At 46.5% G+C, this 25,300-nt stretch overlaps 1 protein-coding gene across 1 annotated transcript in view; it reads left to right on the top strand.

Moving 5' to 3' along the window:
* LOC147697177 (lysozyme g-like) overlaps nt 1-25,100 on the top strand; it is a 37,740-nt gene extending 12,640 nt beyond the window's left edge. The window contains exons 4-6 of the mRNA XM_086934235.1: nt 10,156-10,352; nt 10,477-10,615; nt 24,793-25,100. Of these exons, the coding sequence (XP_086790361.1) occupies nt 10,156-10,352; nt 10,477-10,615; nt 24,793-24,923 (467 nt within the window). The 3' untranslated portion in view covers nt 24,924-25,100. The remainder of the gene's footprint in view (nt 1-10,155; nt 10,353-10,476; nt 10,616-24,792) is intronic.
* Nucleotides 25,101-25,300: the final 200 nt, after the last annotated feature.

Below are 25,300 nucleotides of genomic sequence, written 5' to 3'. Positions count from 1 at the left end.
TCACCGACCCCTCTGGTTGTAGATGCAACGAACTGGTGGAATTTTTTTCCACCAAAATTCAAATATTCTAAAAACCCTCCCAGCCCCCGGCCACCCACCAGGACACCACCCCCTGACTCACGCAATCAACACCCGCCACCTAGACTCCTTCTCCCCCCTCACCGTGGAGACGCTTCCTTACATTTTAAATTCAATCCAAAGTGGTTCCCCCGGTGACTCTGCATCTTTTAACATCCTGAAACTGGTGACACCTACCATCACCTCCCCCATCACCAACTTAATAAACACCTCACTAGAACAGGGTACTGTTCCCCCCAACTGGAAAAAAGCCACAGTAAGAGCACTACTAAAGAAACCTCATCTGGACCCCTTAGAGTTGGGCAACTACCGGCCCATCTCCTTACTACCTGGAATTAGCAAGGTGGCAGAAAAAATTGTTAACCAACAGCTCTCCACCTTCCTTGAATCTAATGGCCTTCTACACTGCTCGCAAACAGGTTTCCGGGCTGGCCAAGGCACTGATACCACCCTGCTGGCAGTTGTAGAAGAAGCGCGAACGTTCCTAGATTTGGGTGGATCAGCAGCAGTAATCCTCCTAGACTTAAGCACTGCTTTTGATACGGTGGACCATCGTATCATTGTTCACCGTCTAAACAGCAAAGGAGTCAAAGGGACAGCCCTATCCTGGCTCAAGTCCTTCTTAGAAAACAGAACATTTCAGGTTTCTGAAGGCAACACTCGATCCAGAGCTATTCCACTCCAATGCGGGGTCCCTCTGGGCTCTTCCCTAAGCTCTACACTTTTCAATGTGTACATGTCCCCACTAGAGGAAATTGTAGTCCCTTTTGGCATTAAGCTGGTCACGTACGCAGACGACACCCAACTTGCTGTCTCCCTTGAACAGACAGACCACTCCTCAGAAAACCTTTGCTTCTGTCTCAAAGAAATCTCCAGCTGGATGAGCAAGTCCCTCCTCAAACTAAACGGAGACAAATCAGAGATCCTAGTGCTAGGCAATCAATCCAAACTCTCGCCCAAACTGATGTGGCCAACCTGCATGGGACAAGCTCCTTCCCCTAAGAAAGAAATATAAATTCTGGGTGTCTGGCTTGACCAGGACCTTACTTTTCAAAGCCAAGCCAGGAAAACCGTGGGAATTTGCTTTGGCCTTCTTCGCACCACTCGAAAAATTCTCCCCTTCCTACCCCACACTCCAAAAAACTCTTATTCAGGGCCTCATTCTCTCCAGACTAGATTACGGGAAGGCCCTTTATTTTGACGCCCCAAAATCAGTCACAAACAAACTCCAACTTGTCCAGAACTTGGCTGCTAGGCTGCTAACAGGCACAAAAAACAGAAGCTCTGCCAAGCCTGCCCTAAACTCACTACACTGGCTCCCGATCCAAGAGAGAATTAATTTCAAATCCCTCTGCATAACACATAAGATCCTCCAGAATAAGGGCACCCGATTCTGAAAACCCTGATTAAACCATACAAAGACAACAGGAAGATACAATCTGATCACCTCCTTTTGGCTTACGTCCCAAGGATCAAGAAGGCGCGGTCAGGAGGACGCCTTTTTTCGTATAATGCCCCCAAGCTGTGGAACTCCCTCCCCCTGAACATGCGGAGGGAAACCAACTTATCAAAATTGCGTAAGCTCCTAAAAACCTGGCTCTTCCCCTAGGTCACATCCGTTCCCTGGCTAAATTGTTCGAGACCAGCTCTGGGACTCCCCTTGGTAGCCACGCGCTCTACAAATCCACTTCCAATTCCAATTACAATGCTTCCTTCTTCTCAAACTTTATGGGGAAGCATTTGAAGACAGCTGCCTTGCATTCACATGCACGGACAAGTAGGGAAGCTAGCAACTTGCTAGCAATGTTCAGCTGCTTAACCTGGCAAAAAACTAAGGGCATCATTTATGAGGCTGTGCGTCACTTTTACAACGCTGGTGCGTCACTTTTTGTGACGCACCAGCAACGTAAATATGTCCTATGTTGCACCATATTTACAAAGTGACGCATCTAGGTAGATGCGTCACTTTGTAAACCCCTGTGCTACATTATACCTACGCCAGGTATATTGTATGCAGAGGGGGCGTTCTGGCGCAAGATAGGGTCATAAAAGTGACGCAGTGAAATCTATAAAAGTTCACTGCGCGACTTCTAGGACACAAATGCGTCAATTTCTTACGCCTGCCTCACAGCAGGCGTAAGACTGACGCAGACCCTTTCACATGGGGATTGCCCCATGTGAAAGGACACATTGCTGGAGTTGCGTCACTTTTGTGGCACACTCCAGCAATGCATCACTTTTGCGCCATACAGATACGTCAGAAATACTGACGTATCTGTAACTCCTTGCGCCATGATGCGTCTTACTGTTAATATGACACATCATTGGTCTCGCAAGGAGGACGCAGTGAAAAGTGACGCATCGCTGTTTTCACGCAGCGATGCGTCACTTTTCATAAATGAGGCCCGTAATTAATAAAAACAATGCTTTGGGGTTGGAAGGAGAGGAGCACAACAGAAACGCACCTTTGGGGATGTGAGTGCTGATAGGCAGTTGGGAGAGGGAAGATAGTAGAAATAGCAAGGAAAGCCATGTGCTCCCATGCAGTGCTAAAACGCAAATGAAAAATAAGTTCCATTAGTTAAACAGTGGAACGATACATGTTATCCAATCAAAATGATGGTACAGGATCTAAGTTGGAGAGCCATCAAAGCAGAAGCATCGAGCTGAGATAGACAAGCAAGCCATCAAATCATGTGCAAGGGTCTGACCCAATAGGTCTTCAAAAGCTGCAGGTGAGACCTAAACATAGATCGCTTTTTTATACAATTCATTTTTGAGCTAATGAATTAAATATGTGATGACAGAGTGGAGTTTTCAGATGTAAAATAGTCCATCGTACATTCCAGAGGAGGTGGAAGGATAAGCCAGGACAGCCAATACTAAAAAGGTGGGACTAAAATACTCCTAAGATTTGATTGACAATGTATCAAGCCAATGGCTCAAAGTTTATCTGCCAAAGAAGCCAATGGCAATGGTTGAACTAAAGACCCTTGGCATATTTAAAGAATACAATATATTCACCATGAATAGCAGATGCATCATTTACGGTGAAACCTCTTTAAGCATTTGCATATCCTACGTGTCAGGCTTCCCTGCAATAAACAAACTAGGCATAGGGTTACACCTGTATTCTGTGCAGCTTCTTTATAATCCATTTTTTTTATTGATTTGTGCTTTGAAATCAAAGAACACATCAGTCTACACACTGCTGCATAGAACACCGCTATTGCCTGCATTTGACATCGTGGAGAGGAAAGAGACTGCAGCTGCTTCACCTGTGACATACGGTTTTTGATTGCTAAATGTATCTGTCTGCATTATGCTGAGGCTCTGGCAGTATGGAACTCATTAGTGCTGCTAGAAGGTAACATCAGCTGTCTGTAGCCAGAGGTGAAAACTAGCATATGTCAAAATTGAGAAAATGGGGAAAGAGGCACCGAGAAAATAAAGTTGCAGTTTAGTAGACACCTATATATTATTTAGATTGATGCAACAATATGTCAGGGACACATCTAACACCTATCAAGGAACAGCTATTATATGTCAGACAGTCACCACATGTCCAAGTTGAACATGAGATGCCTAACTTGAGTTTTAAATGCCTACGGTAGTCCCTGGTATCCAGCAACATTATAAGCTAACAAACTCTTCACACAAGAGTTCATTCAATGGACCTCAGTCCTACCTTCCCTCATGTAAACAGCTACAAAGATCACACAACCCGCCAGAGAACAATGAGATCTTCATAGAGCTCCCTTAGTTCACCTCTACCATGGTTTGCTCCCTTAGTTCACCTCTACCATGGTTTGTAGTGCACCATGATATTGGAGAACAGAGATACCCAGAATGGTTGCAAACTGCGCTTCTAGTTTGAGTTGCATTATGTGTGGTGCCCTAGTGTTTTGAGTACTGAGACCTCACACAGCGCTCCTCTTTTGAGATTTACAGCGCACCTTATAGGTGCAGTACTGAAACAAATATTTGTAGAGTACTTCTAACCAACCCGAATGCTAGTTTATCCTAGTATCCCAGTACTGACACATTCACACAGCTCTTTCTTTCTTTACGCACACTTCCGGTCAAAGGCTAATGCACCAGAAAAGGAGCTTTAAGAATAAAGGCACTTTCCCCAAGGATGTGTGTGTGCAGTGTGTGTGGGGTGGTGACTTTATGTCCCAGTCACACTCCAATGCTAGCCTGAGAAAGGCATGGTTAGACCTGGCTTTCCAAATGTCACCCTGAAGGAGTTGCACAGAGCTAGTAATTCGATGTCACAAAATATCTATGACAGGCTGGGGCTGTCCCCATGTAAAGGCTATAACACAGTGGAAGGTGCTGTGTGTGTGTGTGTGTGGAAAGAGCTGGGCCCCAGAGGCCAATGTAATCCTTAGTCTGTGGAAACAGTATTTCATATTTGGCCAATGTGAAGGGATAATATATGCTATTCCTAGTGTTTCCTGAGTAATGTCCCTGAGAGGGAATCGGGAGATAGATAGCTGCCATGAACGCAAAGAGGGTGACCCCTAATCTAAAAAGAACCTCAATACCCTGAGGTCAGCGACCATATTCTGCAAACGTAGATAAGATATAATTACACAGTGTTGGACTTGGCCCTTTTTGCAGGGTCATTAATGCAAGTAAATCAATAGATGGACTCGAAGTCTTCAACAGGTAAGTGTGGATTTATTGTAGAGCATAGGCAACAGCAAACACTCCCCAGCTGACCAGACTGGTAACTGCCAGATCTGGAATCCGCTGGCTAAGAGAACACATAAAGAACATTCTATAGTTCTAGAAGATAAATGGGAATGGACACAAAGAAAGGACAAGAACCATAAGGAAACTAAAGAACATAAGCATTTACAACAGTCATCCCTAAACTCTTTGCGTTTCTCCCAGCCTTTTTTCTGACATGGTGTTGGTGGTTTTAGGACTCTGGACACTTTAGCACTGCTGTCCTGTGTAAATTGCATGTGCTCTCTGTGTGAAAAATGGTAAGATTGTGGTATCTCATATACCGAAGGCTGGTAAATTAAATGCTACTGCTGGGCTTGCAGCTCTGATTGCACCACCCACCAAAGTAGCCTTGCAAACCTATCTCAGGCCTCTGCCATTGCAGGGCCTGTGGGAACAGTGTCAATGTCGCTGTGACATGGCACCTAAAGTGTGTGCCATGTCTGTGACCCCCTATTTACTGCATGTCAGTCACCCCTAAGGTAGGCCTTAGCTAGACCTATGGGCAGGGTGCATTGTAGGTAAAAGATAGGACATGTACCTTAAGTGTGTGACATGTCCTGGAAGTGACAAACAGCCATTTTGGTTTATCACTACTGTGGGGCTGCCCTTCCATAGTAATGTCTTGGGGATTCCCTGATAAGAGTTTCAGTGGTAATTCCTGATGTGAGAGGCACAGAGTGGTCATGTTTAGAATGTTTGGAATAGGGATAATAAATGCTTCGCAATGGTTTCCGCAGATTTATTATGACGATTTTAGAAATGCCACTTTTAGAAGGTGGCATTTCTGTGTGCTATGTGTCTGCCTGCCTGATGTGACTTGCATGTCTGGCTTTTGAGTGACAGGGGCTGGGAGGTGTGTGCGGCTCCAGGAGGGGCAGGGTGAGTTAGTGCTAGGCTGAATGGGACATCTGTATTTGGAGTAGTGGGAGGAGAAGTCCCTGGTCCTTTAATAGGATTGTGCCTGCCCACCCTAGTGAATGCTGGCTCTGCCCCCCTGTGGTGTGTCAGATGACGAGGCCCCACCTAACAATGGAGAAGAGGCACTCTCTCAACATAGTGCTCCAAATCCCATTTGAACGAGTTGCATCTGGTTCCCGTAATTCCCTGAACTGCAGACAAATGAAATGTTAATATAAATGTAGGGACTGTGACCCCATGTAAAGGTGCTGTTTCTGGACTTGCTAGGGGGTTGCTGCCACTGGGGGACCAGGAGGAACCGCCATGAGGGCTTGCCTCCCTGCTGGAGGGCCCTGTGTGCTGGCCTCCCTGCGCCCAGCTATGCCCCATGGACCTAGGACTATGCTTTGGACTTTATGCCCCTAGCGCCTCATGAGCGCTCTGAATTTGCATTCCAGAAAGGAGCATTGTGAGGGTCTGCAGCCCTGCACGGAGAGAGAGGAAATCCCCAGTGTAGGTAGTCCCCCGAGTTGCGGCAAGGAGAGGTGCCCACCCGCTTGGCGTGCTGTGGCGGGATCCCACCCTACTGTTTGGTGCCTCAGTGAAACGGGTGCCTAGCCCGCTTAATGTCTATCTAAGCAGAGGATGTCCACCCCGCATTGTGTGCTTTGCAGGAGTCCACCCCGCTGTTTGGTTCCTCCTTCAAGTGTGTGCCTACCCTACTTTATGCCTATTTAAGTAGCGAGTGCCCACCCTGCATTGTGTGCTTCGGGGGACCCCACCCCGCACTTTAAAAATTGCTTGAAGAGCTGCCGCTCCAGGAGCGGCCCGGAAGCCAGGCCTCCGTTCCTGGTTGAGGGCGGGGTGAAATTATCGTGGCTGCCAATTGCAGCGTGGCTGGAGCGGAAGAGGCAGCGGAGCTGACCGTAAGCCAGCATCTGGCCTGAGTGGGGCTCCCATGAGCTGTTGGGAGCCCTGGTGCTGAAGGTAGAACCAAGAGGAGAATCCAAGCGGGAGCCCACTCCGCAGAGGAATGTGCCGGAAGAAGAGCGGGAGCCAACCCGGCCTCCGTGCACACTGAGACCCTTCAGAGTCTAGTGAGTGGGGCTTTAATGTGCACATGAGTGGAGACTTCCCCACAGCAGAAAGCCCATCAAGTGGGGATGGCATGGGAGGGAGCAAGATAGAGGCACCGTGATGGTGCCTATTTCCTGAGCGGCCTCGTCTGATAGAGGACTGCTCCAATATTGGGGCACTTCTGTCTTCACTCCCGAACAAGAAGAGGTGTCGGGCACATTGTCAGTGCCCTCCCCTTGTGGTTTCTTCGCCAAAGCGGGCCCCAGCGTGCCAGGGCCTCCTGATTTATTTGCAACAGCTACCCCACCTGACAGAGGGCAGCTGCAACGATGGAGGCATTTTGTGATAGAGTCCCAGTAGGGCTGGAGAGGGACAGTGGTGCCCGGCCCTTAGCTCATTCACAGCTGTTCCACACCAGTGCGGGCAGCTGCAACATTTTGCACATTTGTTTTAGAATGTCCCAGTGGGGACCCACCCAGATGGCAGAGTGAGTGCCCATGCCTGCTGTTCATCACAGCTGCACAGCAACTAGTGGCAGCTGCCACGTTTCAGCCTGTGCAATTGCGCACTTTGGGATTCTGCTGCATTGGCAGCCAAGCCCTGACATTCTGGACAAAGCGCGTTTAGGGCCCAGGTGAAAGGCCAGATGGCCTGGGGTCATTCTGGGTGAGATTGGTAGAGTACCAGGCACTACAAAGCTAAATAATGTGTTTCATGCCTCATGTGATTTTGATTGCATAATGTGATTTATGTGATGTGATTTCTGCACCCTGATTTTTGCCTCTAATGATGTTTATGGTTATGAGATTATTGCATACTGTGTGTATGCTATTGAAGCCTAATGCATAATGTGTTTATGCTGATGAGGTTTGGGCCTAATGTGGATATGCCTAATGTCATACTATGATATTTTAGGATGGTGTCTAATGCTAATGTGATAATGCTTAGGTAATTATGATAACAGTGGTTACTGGTTGTATTTTACATTTACTTGCCTGTTCTGATGGTTCTGACCGTGGTCGGATTGGCCTGGTCCTTTATATAATCCCCTGTTAATATTGCCTAGTGCCAGTTGGCACAGTGTAAATGTGTGATTATCTTTCTAATGTGTTTATGATAAAACAAAGGCTATTTTTTATATAACATTAAGTGGAGTTCCTTTTTGTGGTGTGCCTAGTGTTTTGCTGCTGTGTGTGCGTGTTGAGCAAATGCTTTACCCATTGCCTCTGGGATAAGCCTAACTGCTCATTCCAAGCTACCAAGAGGCTGCGCAGGGGTTATCTTCAGCATGTAACTCTCTTGCCCTTACTAGAGTGGTGGTTTCTGCCTGGCTTTGGCGCAAGCCCTAGCCAACCAGAAATCCTTTTTCTACCACACAGAATCTTGCATAATTCTGCAGTAAATCTACGTCATTATTCTATACAGCAAATTACGTGAGTTACGTCCACCCCTAATCTCTGGGCTGCACTTTTTCACATTGGCCAGGATGAAGACGGCAAGGAGTCTGTGAATATGCTGAGGTGGGAAGTGTGGCTTCACTCATCTGCCTGCAAGATCAGAACCCTTCCCTTTGCTGCTTGTTTTTCTAATTTCTTCCAACTGGTACAGGGAAGAAAAGATCCCATATTTTGCTTCCACTAGCAGCTCCGGAACAGCAGATAGGAGGCTGCTGAGGTAGTAAGGGAGGGACAATGGGTCAAAGTTCCTGCACACTGTGCCTTCTCAAAAACCAGGGTACCCTCTTATTCACTGGTGAGATGTTGAGTATTGAATAATGGTAAATAGAAAGGGTTAAAATAACTCAGCCAGCCTCTACCTTCTGTTTTGCTGCAACTTTCCTGCATCCTCTGAAGCTATTGATCCCACTAGGAAAGCCTGAGGTAACAGCAGCTGTGGCCATAACTGTCTGCGCTACAGGCAGTAACCCACTGTGAACTGCTTATAGAAGGGAGCCAGGCAGTAAATTCAGCTTCCTGTATGCTGTGGTAGTAGGGAGGAGTAGGGTTACCAACTGGCATAGGTTCAAATTCAGGACAGTGAGCATAAAAATTCAGGACAAAGGGTCAAAATTCAGGACATAAATTCAGGACTGAAGGTCAAAATTCAGGACACACTTTCGGGACAAAAGGTGTGTTTTACCGACACATCAGAGGATGTCGCACAATAGTACATAAGTAAGCAAATAGACAACCAACATAAGTCGACGTCAAAATAAGTTTATATGAGGTTGAGACAATCATAAGCTTCCCTTTCTGTCACCGCTTTTGGCTATTTTGGCACCCTTTAGCCCCTCCCCACAACTGCATCACGGTGATTATTCTGCTGTGTTCATTTGTTATTCTGCCTTATGCTGACCTGTGAGCCACAGATCAAAGTCAGAAAGGGCCAGGAAAAACGTATCTGGCCCACCCTTGTGACACCCACACTTAATCAGATATGGCAGGTGCTTCCCTAACCCTTAGGACCATTGTAATATTTTATGTGATAATCATCCACAATCAGAATGACAATGGCCTGTCCTCAGCCTGAGCGAGATCGGGAAGGGGCTGCTGCAGCCTCATGTGTTCAAAAGATAAGTGCGAGCTGCCTGCGATTGTGGTAGGGGAACAGCACAGCTTGCTGCCATCCCCAAAATTACAGACAAAAGGCTTCAGTGGAAGAAATCCTCATGGACAACGGACAAGAGGTCCACATAATGGGCAGTCTGTGAAATTTACGGACGGTTGGGCACCCTAGGAAGTAGGCAGGTGTATTTCACTGGTCGGGAATCTAACAGTGGGATGTGGCAGGCAGGGAGATTTCCTCAATGAAGAGCTGAAAACGTGAGGTATGTTGGAATAGGATTCCCCCTAACTGGAATGTTCGAGATGGAAAGCATGTGTAAAGAAAGAGGACTGGAAAAGTAACGCCCCCAATGTGTGGTGGATGTTGGCATAGATAAGGCAGGAAACATACCCATGAGTAAGCTGCTTGTGGAAGGAATGGGAGGGGTGGGAGTTTCCATGGAGAGAGTTGCCAGTAGGAGGGAGCGTGTATGCAGCTTTCCAAAGAAAGGAGCTGATGTTGGCAGAAAGCAGGCAGGAAACATCGCCTCATAGGCCACTGCAGGTGATGGAAATGAAAATGGGTAGGGAGACTTACCTCCAAGTAACCTTCCCTGACTGCCTTGCACATCCCGAATCCTGCAGCCATACGCTGGTCATTGTTTTAGCGAATGCTGGTGCAGCCAGTATCATGGGGTAATTGACTGTTCCATGTTTTCCTGCTCCTGCCATTGGATCACGAATTCTGCCTCAGGAAAATGTCAATTATTAAACAAAATTGCCAACAATAATCTTTACTATTTTACTTTATTCACCACAGGGGTCCGTGCATCCCGCCAGATGGCAGCGACAGACCTCGTAAAGATGAACAAATTCAAAGCAATGATGAAGGCGGTAGGCAAGAAGTTGTGCGTGGATCCCGCTCTCATTGCTGCACTCGCTTCTCGTGAATCCCGTGCTGGCTCTGCCCTGAGGAACGGATACGGGGATGGAGGAAATGGATTTGGTTTATTGCAGGTCAGAAATCAAAAGAGCACTGAGAAGGGATCCGATATGTATCCCTGGTTGAGCATCTAATCGCCAAAAGTGTGTCTGAACTGATCATACAGATACATAGTACCAATGTTGCTTTGTATTTTAGGTTGACAAACGCTACCACACACCCAGAGGTGCTTGGAACAGTCAAGAACACATTACCCAGGCTATAGAGATTCTGGCCGGCATGATCAAGGCAATCAGTAAGAAGTTTCCGAAGTGGTCAGTGCCGCAGAAATTGAAAGGTCTGTATCAATATGTGAGGACTTGCTTCCCCACTGCTCACCTTCGGCCTCACTCCAAATCCAATACCCACCTCTGGCATCTAGGAGTGAGAACATTCATGAAATGTGTATTTCCTAAGGAATAAGGTCCACACCAACCCTCCAATATGAAAGGTATTTTACCTTTGTATATTGTGACACAATAATTTTCCAGGTCATGAGGCAGAGAGCTTTGGAGCAGGGCAGCACCACAACAAATCTTCCTGCACTGACCTGCATCAAAAGAAAAGTGCAGGAATGCGCTGTATCTATGAGATACAGAGCATTCCTGGTCTTTTCCCCTGCGCTGACTCACAATGGGCTGCCATGCGCCAACGCAGGCACCTTTGCAACATGGGGCAAGGGTGCCTGAGTTACGGGGATGATTTATTTTTTGCAGGAAGGGAAACCTTTCTTGCCAAAATCAATTAATGGAGTCAATTTCCTCCTTCTATGTGTGCTGCAGAATGCAGCACACATAGAAAGAGGAAAAAACAAGTAGAAATAAGGACATTTCTCCTCCTTGCAGCTCCCTAACGCGACCCCTGGGGAATGCTTCAGATTCCATGGGTGCTGCATGGGAACACTCACACCCTCACCAATGGAACGCACCCTTTCACGCTGTATTTTGCGTAAAAGGGGCACCTATTTCCAAGGCATGCAAAGTGGCTTTGCATGACCTTGTAAATATGATGCTGCACATTGAGCCAACGCAGCATCAAAAAAGTGATGCTCCAGAGGCGCAAATGTGCAACTAGAGCCTCGTAAATGAGCAAGGACGAGAAAGCAGTAGAGACACATTTCCTAATAATGACCTAATGCTGCTGGCCTGCCCTGCACTGGCACAGGTTGCTTAACACCATGCACACACCTTTACACCATTGGGGAACAGGTGTCAGTATGATGTCTAACATAGGTTTTGTACTAAAAACACACCTTTCCTGTGCACAATCCTAAGCGTAGCCAATTTTTATAATTTCACACAAATTGGATGTGTTGATGTGCTCTGTAAAGTGCTTCACACATGCAATATGTGAAATGTTTGGAGAAATAAAAACATTTCTCCAAGTTTCCACCTGCCTCACAGATGTGTTATTTTTTTACACAAAGCATGACCTGGCTGCCTTAGTATATCAGGCTTACCATCAAAGCCCATAGGTGCTTGTGCTGCAATGATCACTTCCCACCCATCTAACACCCCCTTGATGTAAAGTCGGGCGAAGCAGGGCAAAATGTTATTTGCCTCAAGAAAAGGGTCTCTTTTCAGTGCTGTGAACTAAATCTCTTTCCAGACTTTGCACCACTGTGCCTTCGTTAGCGTGACTTTTTGCAGGGGCACATGAGCAGAGTAAATGTTCCCCATGCTCACACATTCATCATGACTCCTTTTAACTGCAGTCAATGCATTTTGTCCCCATCTGCAGCTAGTCTTGCCCTGTGATGTGAAGACATCCTGCTGCCCAGCTCCAACTCCCCATCTCCTCACAGAATTTAAGGCTCAAAATTCTGCTTTACCTAGGCAGGATTCCACAGTTCTTAGGCATAATACCTGTCATTTGTTTTATATTTTGCCATTCTGGAATAGCCAAGATCTGGTAAGTGAAAAATAATTCCTGCAAAATTGTCAGGATTCTTTAGTAACATCACAAAATAAAATGGTGGACTAAGTGTTGAAACTTTTCAAATCTCAGCTCTAGTCACAGATCTGTGTTTAATCCATCGTTATTTTGCTCGCCACACCATCCCAGTTTGGACTCAAGCCATATGCAAATCAGTTTTGACCCTTCTCCCCATGGCAAAAGTCCAGCCCGAACTGCCCAGACAGGTCCTCCCTGGACTGGAAAGAAGCATCTTAGGACCGGTTCCAGGGTATCACCCCTCATCAGCCAGGCTAGCTTGAATCCAGGGGAACAGCTAGCAAGAGACCCACATCTGGGCATTCCCTTAGCCACTTAGGGTGCACATAGCAACACCACAAAAGAAAATAATGGATGAAGTGTTGAAACTTTTCAAGCACTCATCTCAGTCGCAGATCTGGGTTTAATCCATCAATATTTTACTAGCCACATCATCCCATTTTGGACCCAGTCATATGCAAATTAGACTGGACCCTGCTCCCCATGGGAACAGTCCAGTCCGAACTGCCAAGTCCTCCCTGGAATGGAAACAAGCATCCTGGGACTGGTTTCAGGCTATCACCCCTCATCAGCCAGCCTCATCATCTTGTTGTATTTAAACAGGATTCTTTAGTAACAGGGAAATTATCTTTCTATTCGCTCCAATCATCATTCTGGGATGAATTAGAGAACACTCAGGTACTTTTTAATTGCTTTTATTTGTACGTGATTGCTATTTTAGGTTTGTGTTTCAGGAAACAAAAAATACCAGCAATTTGACTGCTTTTCCAGATATTTGTTAAGTTAAGGCTTGTAAAAAAGTAACAAGGTGAAACCCCTAACTCCCATGTGAACGCCCTATGCATTAACTCTTTTACTCACCACAAGCCTCTGACCTTGCTCTGACTGCACATAGGGTCCATTGCTGTGTACTCTGTAAGTATAGTAAACATCTACACACCAAATGCATCATCTTTCGTAACTGCAATTCCTTCCTAAGACTTAGGAACAGTGTCAGACTGGGACAGAAAAGAGGTCCACGCACCAATATAAAAATCAGCCCCTGGTATTGAATTTGATAGCTTAAATAGTGTTTCACAACTTTAAATCAAGGCGGTTTTGAACTTGTAAAGGCCTGTTTTATAGGTGTGTTGCAGGATATGAAAAAAACATGCATGTGTGCGTGCTGTAGGCAATGTTTATGGTTTTATCCTGGAAATCAACAGTAAAACGGACTCACCAAACTATAAACAGTCCCACTAGCAGCCAAAAAAGCAGCCCACACACTGACCTGTCAGACCAGTCCTTCTGGCACTGCAGATTTCCCTAAAGACCAATCTAAACCTGCATAGGAATCCCCCCAAGATGTAAGGAACCCCCAGGCACTTTAATCTGAGTAAGACCAATATTGTGTCCTTAAAATGGATCATCCTTTAAGCCTCCTGCAGTGAGAACAAGGCTGAAGGCAGGAGTTTTCAAATGTAAGAGTGTACATTGAGGTGTTAGAAGACAAGTTAACGAATCAGAGCTCCTTACACAGAAAGTAAATGAAGCAAATTTGTATTCAACAATGCATCCTTTGTTTTAAATAAACTCTCAACAAGACAACCACCAATTTAAAAATTGTGGTAAGGTGATCCCAACTTAATCATCAGGCACGAAGGCTTTGGAAGTTTTAGTCACCTGATTACCTTCAGCCAGTCAAGATGTGAAATTGGAACAGAAGTCTCCATATTTCTAGTACATGTGGAGAGTCTGGGTGAACAGTGTCACTAAAGAGGTCTTAGATATAATGAATGAATATATTACTATCAAATGCACCCTTAATTAGTTGCCAGAATTTACAAGATTCCTTAATTAGTTGCTAGAATTTACTTAACTCTCTAGTTTTAGGCACAAAACCTTCCTGGCACTTACAATGCCAGCCAAAGAGGGATAGAACACTAGTGATACATAATCAGAGAGCCAGTCATATGTTTCCAACAGTCATGTACAGTGACGGCCGGTGCAGGTAAGAGCGTTGGGAGAAGGTGGGGGGAGATGACAGACGAGGAGGAGGGAAAATTAAATTAAAAAAGAAGAAAACCACCTACCTTGCGCTTGCCACATCGTCGACTCTGCAATGCGGCGAGCTCAAGTTAAGTGTATTTCTTTTTCTTACATTTTATTTCCCCCCGTCAGCTTTTGTCAACCTCCCTACCCTGCCCACCGCTCTTACTGAACCAGCCGTAACTGGTCATGTCTTCTCCAAAGGTGGTGGACACCAAGCTCAATCTATGTAAGGAACATCCCTTTGAAATAAGTGCCATAAATGACATCATGGCAGAGGGTCCATAGTTCTGAATGGAACAACATGTGGAATGTTATCACATTTTATGAACCACCCACTCTTGTGTCTCCCTTACAAGCTTTGGCAAAATCAATGCAGACTCCCCTCTTCGCACAGGGATGGCACTTTAAGGATTGGGGAGCGTTGACACAAATTCTACCAGGATATCAGCAGGCTGCAGTCTTTCCTGGTGCCATTCCGCCTCCCCTCCTGCTTCCACCACTGTCTGGGACCTTTTAAAGGTGAAAGCTTCTCCACCCTCTCATAGTAATCCAGCTAGGAGGTGCAGTGACTGTGCTGGGTGCGTGTACTAGGATTCAGATTACTGGTCTGCCCTGCAGCAGCGCAATTCCTGTCCCCATACACAGACACCCTGAAAGCTAATATGAAGAAGTTGTAAATCCTTTCTGCTCACACAGGGGAAATTATAAAATCAGGAGCAAGTGATTAACGTTTTTCTTTAGGTCTCACCTAGGCAGCGCATGCGCTGCTCTAGGGGATGACCTTTTGGAATTGGTCTGCCCTTTTCGAGCACTCGTGCTTGTGCTGGCATCCACCTTGCGGGAGCGAGTAGAGGCGTGCAGGGGCCAAGTGTGTGTAATTAGCGTGGCTGCGCTTGTTATAAACTTGTAAATTACTCCACTGTGGCATTAGCCTTTCCACAAACTGCTTTGCACTTAGATGCTAAGTTAGCAGAAGTTCTAGGATGCACGACTGACGCTGCACTGAGCTGTATGCACAAAACGTAGGTACAGAAGATTACGGTATTTGAAGGGCTGAGCAAAAGTCTCAGTTGTAAACTTTTAACATAAACAAACATTATACAAAGAACAATATCCCAAAAGTTAATAAACATTTTCACCCTCGATCTCTCATCAATACTGTTGCAAGGGCAACATTATTAACTGTAATGTGTATGTTATATTTTACACAGTGTTCCAATCCATGCATACAGAAACTCTGTAAATACAAATATTATTATCACTCAAGTTAATGTTCCTCATTTTATAAACAGTGTGGAAGGCTTAGGTTGCACTGCTGGATTCGAACTAGTAAAAAGTATGTTACGTTGACTCTGGCTGCAGAGGCATTAGCCCACTGAGCTTTTTCTCAATCGTAGAGACGCTATACATCTTTTAATAATACCATTCTATCTGCTGATTGTGAACTACCGGTGGTCTATATTTGTGCGAGATGTGCTCACAGGAAGAAACATGAATGCACACACTGCATGGATTAAACTAACAGCTACGGAAAGTAGAGCGGCATAATAGGATTCTTGTGATGATATTTAAAAAGCAAACTTAAATACACAAACCTTTCTATGAAAAAAATGTCCAGCCAGGTCAGAGTCCGAATATAAATGCAGTATCAGGAAATATGTCTTGTGAATAAATTGTTCTTCGACGCAGTGAGGAGAGTTATGACTTCCTCAAACGTTCAAATGGCGTGATCTGGGCATATTTGTCCTGGGTACTGGTAGCTTGGAATATCAGGTCTGACGATTGATTCCAAGGTAAGCAAGTTTAATATCTCCAAGTTGTTCCCTAAAAGAAGTTTCCCAAGGTGGCATGAGGGTGTGGATGAGTGCATTGTTGGGCATCTTAACCTGGGATAAAAACCGAACTTTATAGCCCCAAGCAAAGACGAGTGAGTATTTATGTTATATACATTTAATATCAAAGTCAAGCCGCTTTGACTGCGTGCAGCAAAGTACCACAGCACAACTCGAAAACAGCATTCCCTCATGCACACCCCAACCACTTCAAAGGCAATGCAGTGGGGATTCTATACTAGGGCTACAACTACATCCCAGCCATCTGTAGATCACTATTTCCTCACGGAAGATAGGCTTCTGCATGGCACCCAAATGCAGCGGGTTAGACCGCTGCCATGCATATTCTGCTCTGAATATTGCATCCCAATTCGAGTACATGGGAGAAGCACAGTATACAAGCAAGCCATAGCTCCACGCAGAGGTAATGCGGCTTGAAGGCAGAGGACTGCATACGATGAAATATTTACAACAAGGGGTGGTGAGGGACAGAGTCTCTGAATTAAGCAGAAAGCTCTCACCCAGTCAAGAGATCAGGGCTAGATCCAACACCGTTTTTTAGCTCACTGCACCATCCCAGTTTCAGAACCTGGCTGTATGCAAATTAGTCTGTTCCTGTCCCAGTGCATGATGGGAACAGGGCAAACCAAACTACAAAAGCCAATTCTTACACTGGGAAGGAAACAAGCTCCCGGGGACCGGTTTCTGGCATTACAGCCGTCTTCGGCCCGGTTTGCTTGAATCCTGATGGTGCAATGAGCAAGGGTCTCACATCTGAGAATACCCTTCCACGCTTAGGGTGGACAAAAATATTTACAACAAGGGGTTGTGAGGGACAGAGTCTCTGAATTAAGCAGAAAGCTCTCACCCAGTCAAGAGATCAGGGCTAGATCCAACACCGTTTTTTAGCTCACTGCACCATCCCAGTTTCAGAACCTGGCTGTATGCAAATTAGTCTGTTCCTGTCCCAGTGCATGATGGGAACAGGGCAAACCAAACTACAAAAGCCAATTCTTACACTGGGAAGGAAACAAGCTCCCGGGGACCGGTTTCTGGCATTACAGCCGTCTTCGGCCCGGTTTGCTTGAATCCTGATGGTGCAATGAGCAAGGGTCTCACATCTGAGAATACCCTTCCACGCTTAGGGTGGACAAAAATATTTACAACAAGGGGTGGTGAGGGACAGAGTCTCTGAATTAAGCAGAAAGCTCTCACCCAGTCAAGAGATCAGGGCTAGATCCAACACCGTTTTTTAGCTCACTGCACCATCCCAGTTTCAGAACCTGGCTGTATGCAAATTAGTCTGTTCCTGTCCCAGTGCATGATGGGAACAGGGCAAACCAAACTACAAAAGCCAATTCTTACACTGGGAAGGAACAAGCTCCCGGGGACCGGTTTCTGGCATTACAGCCGTCTTCGGCCCGGTTTGCTTGAATCCTGATGGTGCAATGAGCAAGGGTCTCACATCTGAGAATACCCTTCCACGCTTAGGGTGGACAAAAATATTTACAACAAGGGGTGGTGAGGGACAGAGTCTCTGAATTAAGCAGAAAGCTCTCACCCAGTCAAGAGATCAGGGCTAGATCCAACACCGTTTTTTAGCTCACTGCACCATCCCAGTTTCAGAACCTGGCTGTATGCAAATTAGTCTGTTCCTGTCCCAGTGCATGATGGGAACAGGGCAAACCAAACTACAAAAGCCAATTCTTACACTGGGAAGGAAACAAGCTCCCGGGGACCGGTTTCTGGCATTACAGCCGTCTTCGGCCCGGTTTGCTTGAATCCTGATGGTGCAATGAGCAAGGGTCTCACATCTGAGAATACCCTTCCACGCTTAGGGTGGACAAAAATATTTACAACAAGGGGTGGTGAGGGACAGAGTCTCTGAATTAAGCAGAAAGCTCTCACCCAGTCAAGAGATCAGGGCTAGATCCAACACCGTTTTTTAGCTCACTGCACCATCCCAGTTTCAGAACCTGGCTGTATGCAAATTAGTCTGTTCCTGTCCCAGTGCATGATGGGAACAGGGCAAACCAAACTACAAAAGCCAATTCTTACACTGGGAAGGAAACAAGCTCCCGGGGACCGGTTTCTGGCATTACAGCCGTCTTCGGCCCGGTTTGCTTGAATCCTGATGGTGCAATGAGCAAGGGTCTCACATCTGAGAATACCCTTCCACGCTTAGGGTGGACAAAAATATTTACAACAAGGGGTGGTGAGGGACAGAGTCTCTGAATTAAGCAGAAAGCTCTCACCCAGTCAAGAGATCAGGGCTAGATCCAACACCGTTTTTTAGCTCACTGCACCATCCCAGTTTCAGAACCTGGCTGTATGCAAATTAGTCTGTTCCTGTCCCAGTGCATGATGGGAACAGGGCAAACCAAACTACAAAAGCCAATTCTTACACTGGGAAGGAAACAAGCTCCCGGGGACCGGTTTCTGGCATTACAGCCGTCTTCGGCCCGGTTTGCTTGAATCCTGATGGTGCAATGAGCAAGGGTCTCACATCTGAGAATACCCTTCCACGCTTAGGGTGGACAAAAATATTTACAACAAGGGGTGGTGAGGGACAGAGTCTCTGAATTAAGCAGAAAGCTCTCACCCAGTCAAGAGATCAGGGCTAGATCCAACACCGTTTTTTAGCTCACTGCACCATCCCAGTTTCAGAACCTGGCTGTATGCAAATTAGTCTGTTCCTGTCCCAGTGCATGATGGGAACAGGGCAAACCAAACTACAAAAGCCAATTCTTACACTGGGAAGGAAACAAGCTCCCGGGGACCGGTTTCTGGCATTACAGCCGTCTTCGGCCCGGTTTGCTTGAATCCTGATGGTGCAATGAGCAAGGGTCTCACATCTGAGAATACCCTTCCACGCTTAGGGTGGACAAAAATATTTACAACAAGGGGTGGTGAGGGACAGAGTCTCTGAATTAAGCAGAAAGCTCTCACCCAGTCAAGAGATCAGGGCTAGATCCAACACCGTTTTTTAGCTCACTGCACCATCCCAGTTTCAGAACCTGGCTGTATGCAAATTAGTCTGTTCCTGTCCCAGTGCATGATGGGAACAGGGCAAACCAAACTACAAAAGCCAATTCTTACACTGGGAAGGAAACAAGCTCCCGGGGACCGGTTTCTGGCATTACAGCCGTCTTCGACCCGGTTTGCTTGAATCCTGATGGTGCAATGAGTAAGGGTCTCACATCTGAGAATACCCTTCCTCGCTTGAGGGTGGACAAAAATATTTACAACAAGGGGTGGTGAGGGACAGAGTCTCTGAATTAAGCAGAAAGCTCTCACCCAGTCAAGAGATCAGGGCTAGATCCAACACCGTTTTTTAGCTCACTGCTCCATCCCAGTTTCAGAACCTGGCTGTATGCAAATTAGTCTGTTCCTGTCCCAGTGCATGATGGGAACAGGGCAAACCAAACTACAAAAGCCAATTCTTACACTGGGAAGGAAACAAGCTCCCGGGGACCGGTTTCTGGCATTACAGCCGTCTTCGGCCCGCTTTGCTTGAATCCTGATGGTGCAATGAGCAAGGGTCTCACATCTGAGAATACCCTTCCACGCTTAGGGTGGACAAAAATATTTACAACAAGGGGTGGTGAGGGACAGAGTCTCTGAATTAAGCAGAAAGCTCTCACCCAGTCAAGAGATCAGGGCTAGATCCAACACCGTTTTTTAGCTCACTGCACCATCCCAGTTTCAGAACCTGGCTGTATGCAAATTAGTCTGTTCCTGTCCCAGTGCATGATGGGAACAGGGCAAACCAAACTACAAAAGCCAATTCTTACACTGGGAAGGAAACAAGCTCCCGGGGACCGGTTTCTGGCATTACAGCCGTCTTCGGCCCGGTTTGCTTGAATCCTGATGGTGCAATGAGCAAGGGTCTCACATCTGAGAATACCCTTCCACGCTTAGGGTGGACAAAAATATTTACAACAAGGGGTGGTGAGGGACAGAGTCTCTGAATTAAGCAGAAAGCTCTCACTCAGTCAAGAGATCAGGGCTAGATCCAACACCGTTTTTTAGCTCACTGCACCATCCCAGTTTCAGAACCTGGCTGTATGCAAATTAGTCTGTTCCTGTCCCAGTGCATGATGGGAACAGGGCAAACCAAACTACAAAAGCCAATTCTTACACTGGGAAGGAAACAAGCTCCCGGGGACTGGGTAAGAGTGGTCTGTTTAACTCAGACACTCTGTTCATCACCACCCCCTTTTTGTAAATCGTTTTTGGCCACTATAGGTGTGGCAGGGTATACTCAGACATGAGTCCCTTTCTCACTGCTCCATCAGGATTCAAGCAAGCCGGGCCGAAGAAGGCTGAAATGCCAGAAACCGGTCCCCGGTAGCTTGTCTCCTTTCTGGTGAAGAATTGGCTTGGTAGTTTAGTCTGCCCTGTTCCCATGATGCACTGGGCCAGGGACAGACTGATTTGCATATAGCCAGGTTCTGAGCTGGGATGGGGCAGTGAGATAAATAACGGTGATGGATCAAGCCCTGATCTTTGGACTGGGTAAGAGTGGTCTGTTTAACTCAGACACTCTGTTCATCACCACCCCCTTTTTGTAAATCGTTTTTGGCCACTATAGGTGTGGCAGGGTATACTCAGACATGAGTCCCTTTCTCACTGCTCCATCAGGATTCAAGCAAGCCGGGCCGAAGAAGGCTGAAATGCCAGAAACCGGTCCCCGGTAGCTTGTCTCCTTTCTGGTGAAGAATTGGCTTGGTAGTTTAGTCTGCCCTGTTCCCATGATGCACTGGGCCAGGGACAGACTGATTTGCATATAGCCAGGTTCTGAGCTGGGATGGGGCAGTGAGCTAAATAACGGTGATGGATCAAGCCCTGATCCTTGGACTGGGTAAGAGTGGTCTGTTTAACTCAGACACTCTGTTCATCACCACCCCCTTTTTGTAAATCGTTTTTGGCCACTATAGGTGTGGCAGGGTATACTCAGACATGAGTCCCTTTCTCACTGCTCCATCAGGATTCAAGCAAGCCGGGCCGAAGAAGGCTGAAATGCCAGAAACCGGTCCCCGGTAGCTTGTCTCCTTTCTGGTGAAGAATTGGCTTGGTAGTTTAGTCTGCCCTGTTCCCATGATGCACTGGGCCAGGGACAGACTGATTTGCATATAGCCAGGTTCTGAGCTGGGATGGGGCAGTGAGATAAATAACGGTGATGGATCAAGCCCTGATCTTTGGACTGGGTAAGAGTGGTCTGTTTAACTCAGACACTCTGTTCATCACCACCCCCTTTTTGTAAATCGTTTTTGGCCACTATAGGTGTGGCAGGGTATATTCAGACATGAGTCCCTTTCTCACTGCTCCATCAGGATTCAAGCAAGCCGGGCCGAAGAAGGCTGAAATGCCAGAAACCGGTCCCCGGTAGCTTGTCTCCTTTCTGGTGAAGAATTGGCTTGGTAGTTTAGTCTGCCCTGTTCCCATGATGCACTGGGCCAGGGACAGACTGATTTGCATATAGCCAGGTTCTGAGCTGGGATGGGGCAGTGAGATAAATAACGGTGATGGATCAAGCCCTGATCTTTGGACTGGGTAAGAGTGGTCTGTTTAACTCAGACACTCTGTTCATCACCACCCCCTTTTTGTAAATCGTTTTTGGCCACTATAGGTGTGGCAGGGTATACTCAGACATGAGTCCCTTTCTCACTGCTCCATCAGGATTCAAGCAAGCCGGGCCGAAGAAGGCTGAAATGCCAGAAACCGGTCCCCGGTAGCTTGTCTCCTTTCTGGTGAAGAATTGGCTTGGTAGTTTAGTCTGCCCTGTTCCCATGATGCACTGGGCCAGGGACAGACTGATTTGCATATAGCCAGGTTCTGAGCTGGGATGGGGCAGTGAGATAAATAACGGTGATGGATCAAGCCCTGATCTTTGGACTGGGTAAGAGTGGTCTGTTTAACTCAGACACTCTGTTCATCACCACCCCCTTTTTGTGAATCGTTTTTGGCCACTATAGGTGTGGCAGGGTATACTCAGACATGAGTCCCTTTCTCACTGCTCCATCAGGATTCAAGCAAGCCGGGCCGAAGAAGGCTGAAATGCCAGAAACCGGTCCCCGGTAGCTTGTCTCCTTTCTGGTGAAGAATTGGCTTGGTAGTTTAGTCTGCCCTGTTCCCATGATGCACTGGGCCAGGGACAGACTGATTTGCATATAGCCAGGTTCTGAGCTGGGATGGGGCAGTGAGATAAATAACGGTGATGGATCAAGCCCTGATCTTTGGACTGGGTAAGAGTGGTCTGTTTAACTCAGACACTCTGTTCATCACCACCCCCTTTTTGTAAATCGTTTTTGGCCACTATAGGTGTGGCAGGGTATACTCAGACATGAGTCCCTTTCTCACTGCTCCATCAGGATTCAAGCAAGCCGGGCCGAAGAAGGCTGAAATGCCAGAAACCGGTCCCCGGTAGCTTGTCTCCTTTCTGGTGAAGAATTGGCTTGGTAGTTTAGTCTGCCCTGTTCCCATGATGCACTGGGCCAGGGACAGACTGATTTGCATATAGCCAGGTTCTGAGCTGGGATGGGGCAGTGAGATAAATAACGGTGATGGATCAAGCCCTGATCTTTGGACTGGGTAAGAGTGGTCTGTTTAACTCAGACACTCTGTTCATCACCACCCCCTTTTTGTAAATCGTTTTTGGCCACTATAGGTGTGGCAGGGTATACTCAGACATGAGTCCCTTTCTCACTGCTCCATCAGGATTCAAGCAAGCCGGGCCGAAGAAGGCTGAAATGCCAGAAACCGGTCCCCGGTAGCTTGTCTCCTTTCTGGTGAAGAATTGGCTTGGTAGTTTAGTCTGCCCTGTTCCCATGATGCACTGGGCCAGGGACAGACTGATTTGCATATAGCCAGGTTCTGAGCTGGGATGGGGCAGTGAGATAAATAACGGTGATGGATCAAGCCCTGATCTTTGGACTGGGTAAGAGTGGTCTGTTTAACTCAGACACTCTGTTCATCACCACCCCCTTTTTGTAAATCGTTTTTGGCCACTATAGGTGTGGCAGGGTATACTCAGACATGAGTCCCTTTCTCACTGCTCCATCAGGATTCAAGCAAGCCGGGCCGAAGAAGGCTGAAATGCCAGAAACCGGTCCCCGGTAGCTTGTCTCCTTTCTGGTGAAGAATTGGCTTGGTAGTTTAGTCTGCCCTGTTCCCATGATGCACTGGGCCAGGGACAGACTGATTTGCATATAGCCAGGTTCTGAGCTGGGATGGGGCAGTGAGATAAATAACGGTGATGGATCAAGCCCTGATCTTTGGACTGGGTAAGAGTGGTCTGTTTAACTCAGACACTCTGTTCATCACCACCCCCTTTTTGTAAATCGTTTTTGGCCACTATAGGTGTGGCAGGGTATACTCAGACATGAGTCCCTTTCTCACTGCTCCATCAGGATTCAAGCAAGCCGGGCCGAAGAAGGCTGAAATGCCAGAAACCGGTCCCCGGTAGCTTGTCTCCTTTCTGGTGAAGAATTGGCTTGGTAGTTTAGTCTGCCCTGTTCCCATGATGCACTGGGCCAGGGACAGACTGATTTGCATATAGCCAGGTTCTGAGCTGGGATGGGGCAGTGAGATAAATAACGGTGATGGATCAAGCCCTGATCTTTGGACTGGGTAAGAGTGGTCTGTTTAACTCAGACACTCTGTTCATCACCACCCCCTTTTTGTAAATCGTTTTTGGCCACTATAGGTGTGGCAGGGTATACTCAGACATGAGTCCCTTTCTCACTGCTCCATCAGGATTCAAGCAAGCCGGGCCGAAGAAGGCTGAAATGCCAGAAACCGGTCCCCGGTAGCTTGTCTCCTTTCTGGTGAAGAATTGGCTTGGTAGTTTAGTCTGCCCTGTTCCCATGATGCACTGGGCCAGGGACAGACTGATTTGCATATAGCCAGGTTCTGAGCTGGGATGGGGCAGTGAGATAAATAACGGTGATGGATCAAGCCCTGATCTTTGGACTGGGTAAGAGTGGTCTGTTTAACTCAGACACTCTGTTCATCACCACCCCCTTTTTGTAAATTGCATACGATGAAGGCACATTTTGCATCTGTACCTGTCTGACACATTCTGTGGTACTTTGGACTTGGACCGCATTTTCAATTTGTGTTCTAAACTAGCTCATCCACTTTACTCCCAACCACTATTACTTAACAGATAGATTTTAAAGGCTCCTAACTCATTTTAACACACCATGAATGGTTCAAGCAAGGCTTCATCCCTCATCTATACGCAAATTATATTTTGCATGCAGGTCCTCGCGGATGTACACACGGTATTAATAAAACAAACATTGGCATAGCCAATAGGTCTCGCCTTTGGGACCTTATAAGTGTTTAGTTATCCAGCACAATATCCTTGGTGCAACAACATCAACTGTTGCATGGCTAAACACTTATAATGTCCCAAAGGCGAGACCTATTGTCTATGCCAATGCTTGTTTTAAGTTGTAGTGGGACAAACATACCTTAACAGTGTATAGAACAAAAGTATCTCTCCACCAACAACATATCAGCTTGTAAGAAATATAAGACTCTACACTTGTGTGTTGTTCATGTTTTCTAATGGTTCGGTCTACATATTAACAAATTCCCAGAAAATGTTTTGTGCTCACTTTCCTGTTTTCTCATGTTTTTAATTTTTTAGGTGGAATTGCTGCATATAATGCTGGCCCTGGAAGTGTCGTGAACCAAAACGTGGACACCTACACCACTGGAAAAGATTATGCGAGTGATGTTGTTGCTCGAGCCCTCTATTATAGGGAAAATGGATATTAACAACGTGGATCAATTTCATTTGCAAAATGTCACAACATAAATCTGTTTCACGTGAAAAATTGTTAAAAAATATGATTTTCAGAATTGGTTTTAAAAGCCAAAATTGTGATGCCAATCACCCCACACAATGTAATCTTTACAAATTAACACACTCAATAAATAAGTAATCTAACTTCATTACTCGTGTTGTGAATACGTTCTCTGTTTGTGTCTGCAGAGTCGAAAAGGTATTGCAAAAGAATGGCTAAAGGAAAAGTTAACATCCTAGGAAATGCATTGAGGTATCGCTTGAAACTTGACCTCAGTGTTTCCTTTTCATGAGGCCTTTTGACCAGCACATTCTGCTCCTAGGCGGAGATTCAGAAAAATCCATGGTC

The sequence above is a fragment of the Lissotriton vulgaris genome, chromosome 8 (genome assembly GCF_964263255.1).
Source record: "Lissotriton vulgaris chromosome 8, aLisVul1.2, whole genome shotgun sequence".
Taxonomy (NCBI): Eukaryota; Metazoa; Chordata; class Amphibia; order Caudata; family Salamandridae; genus Lissotriton; species Lissotriton vulgaris.
The sequence above is the reverse complement of the archived record's forward strand: the minus strand, read 5'-3'. Positions and strand labels throughout refer to the sequence as shown.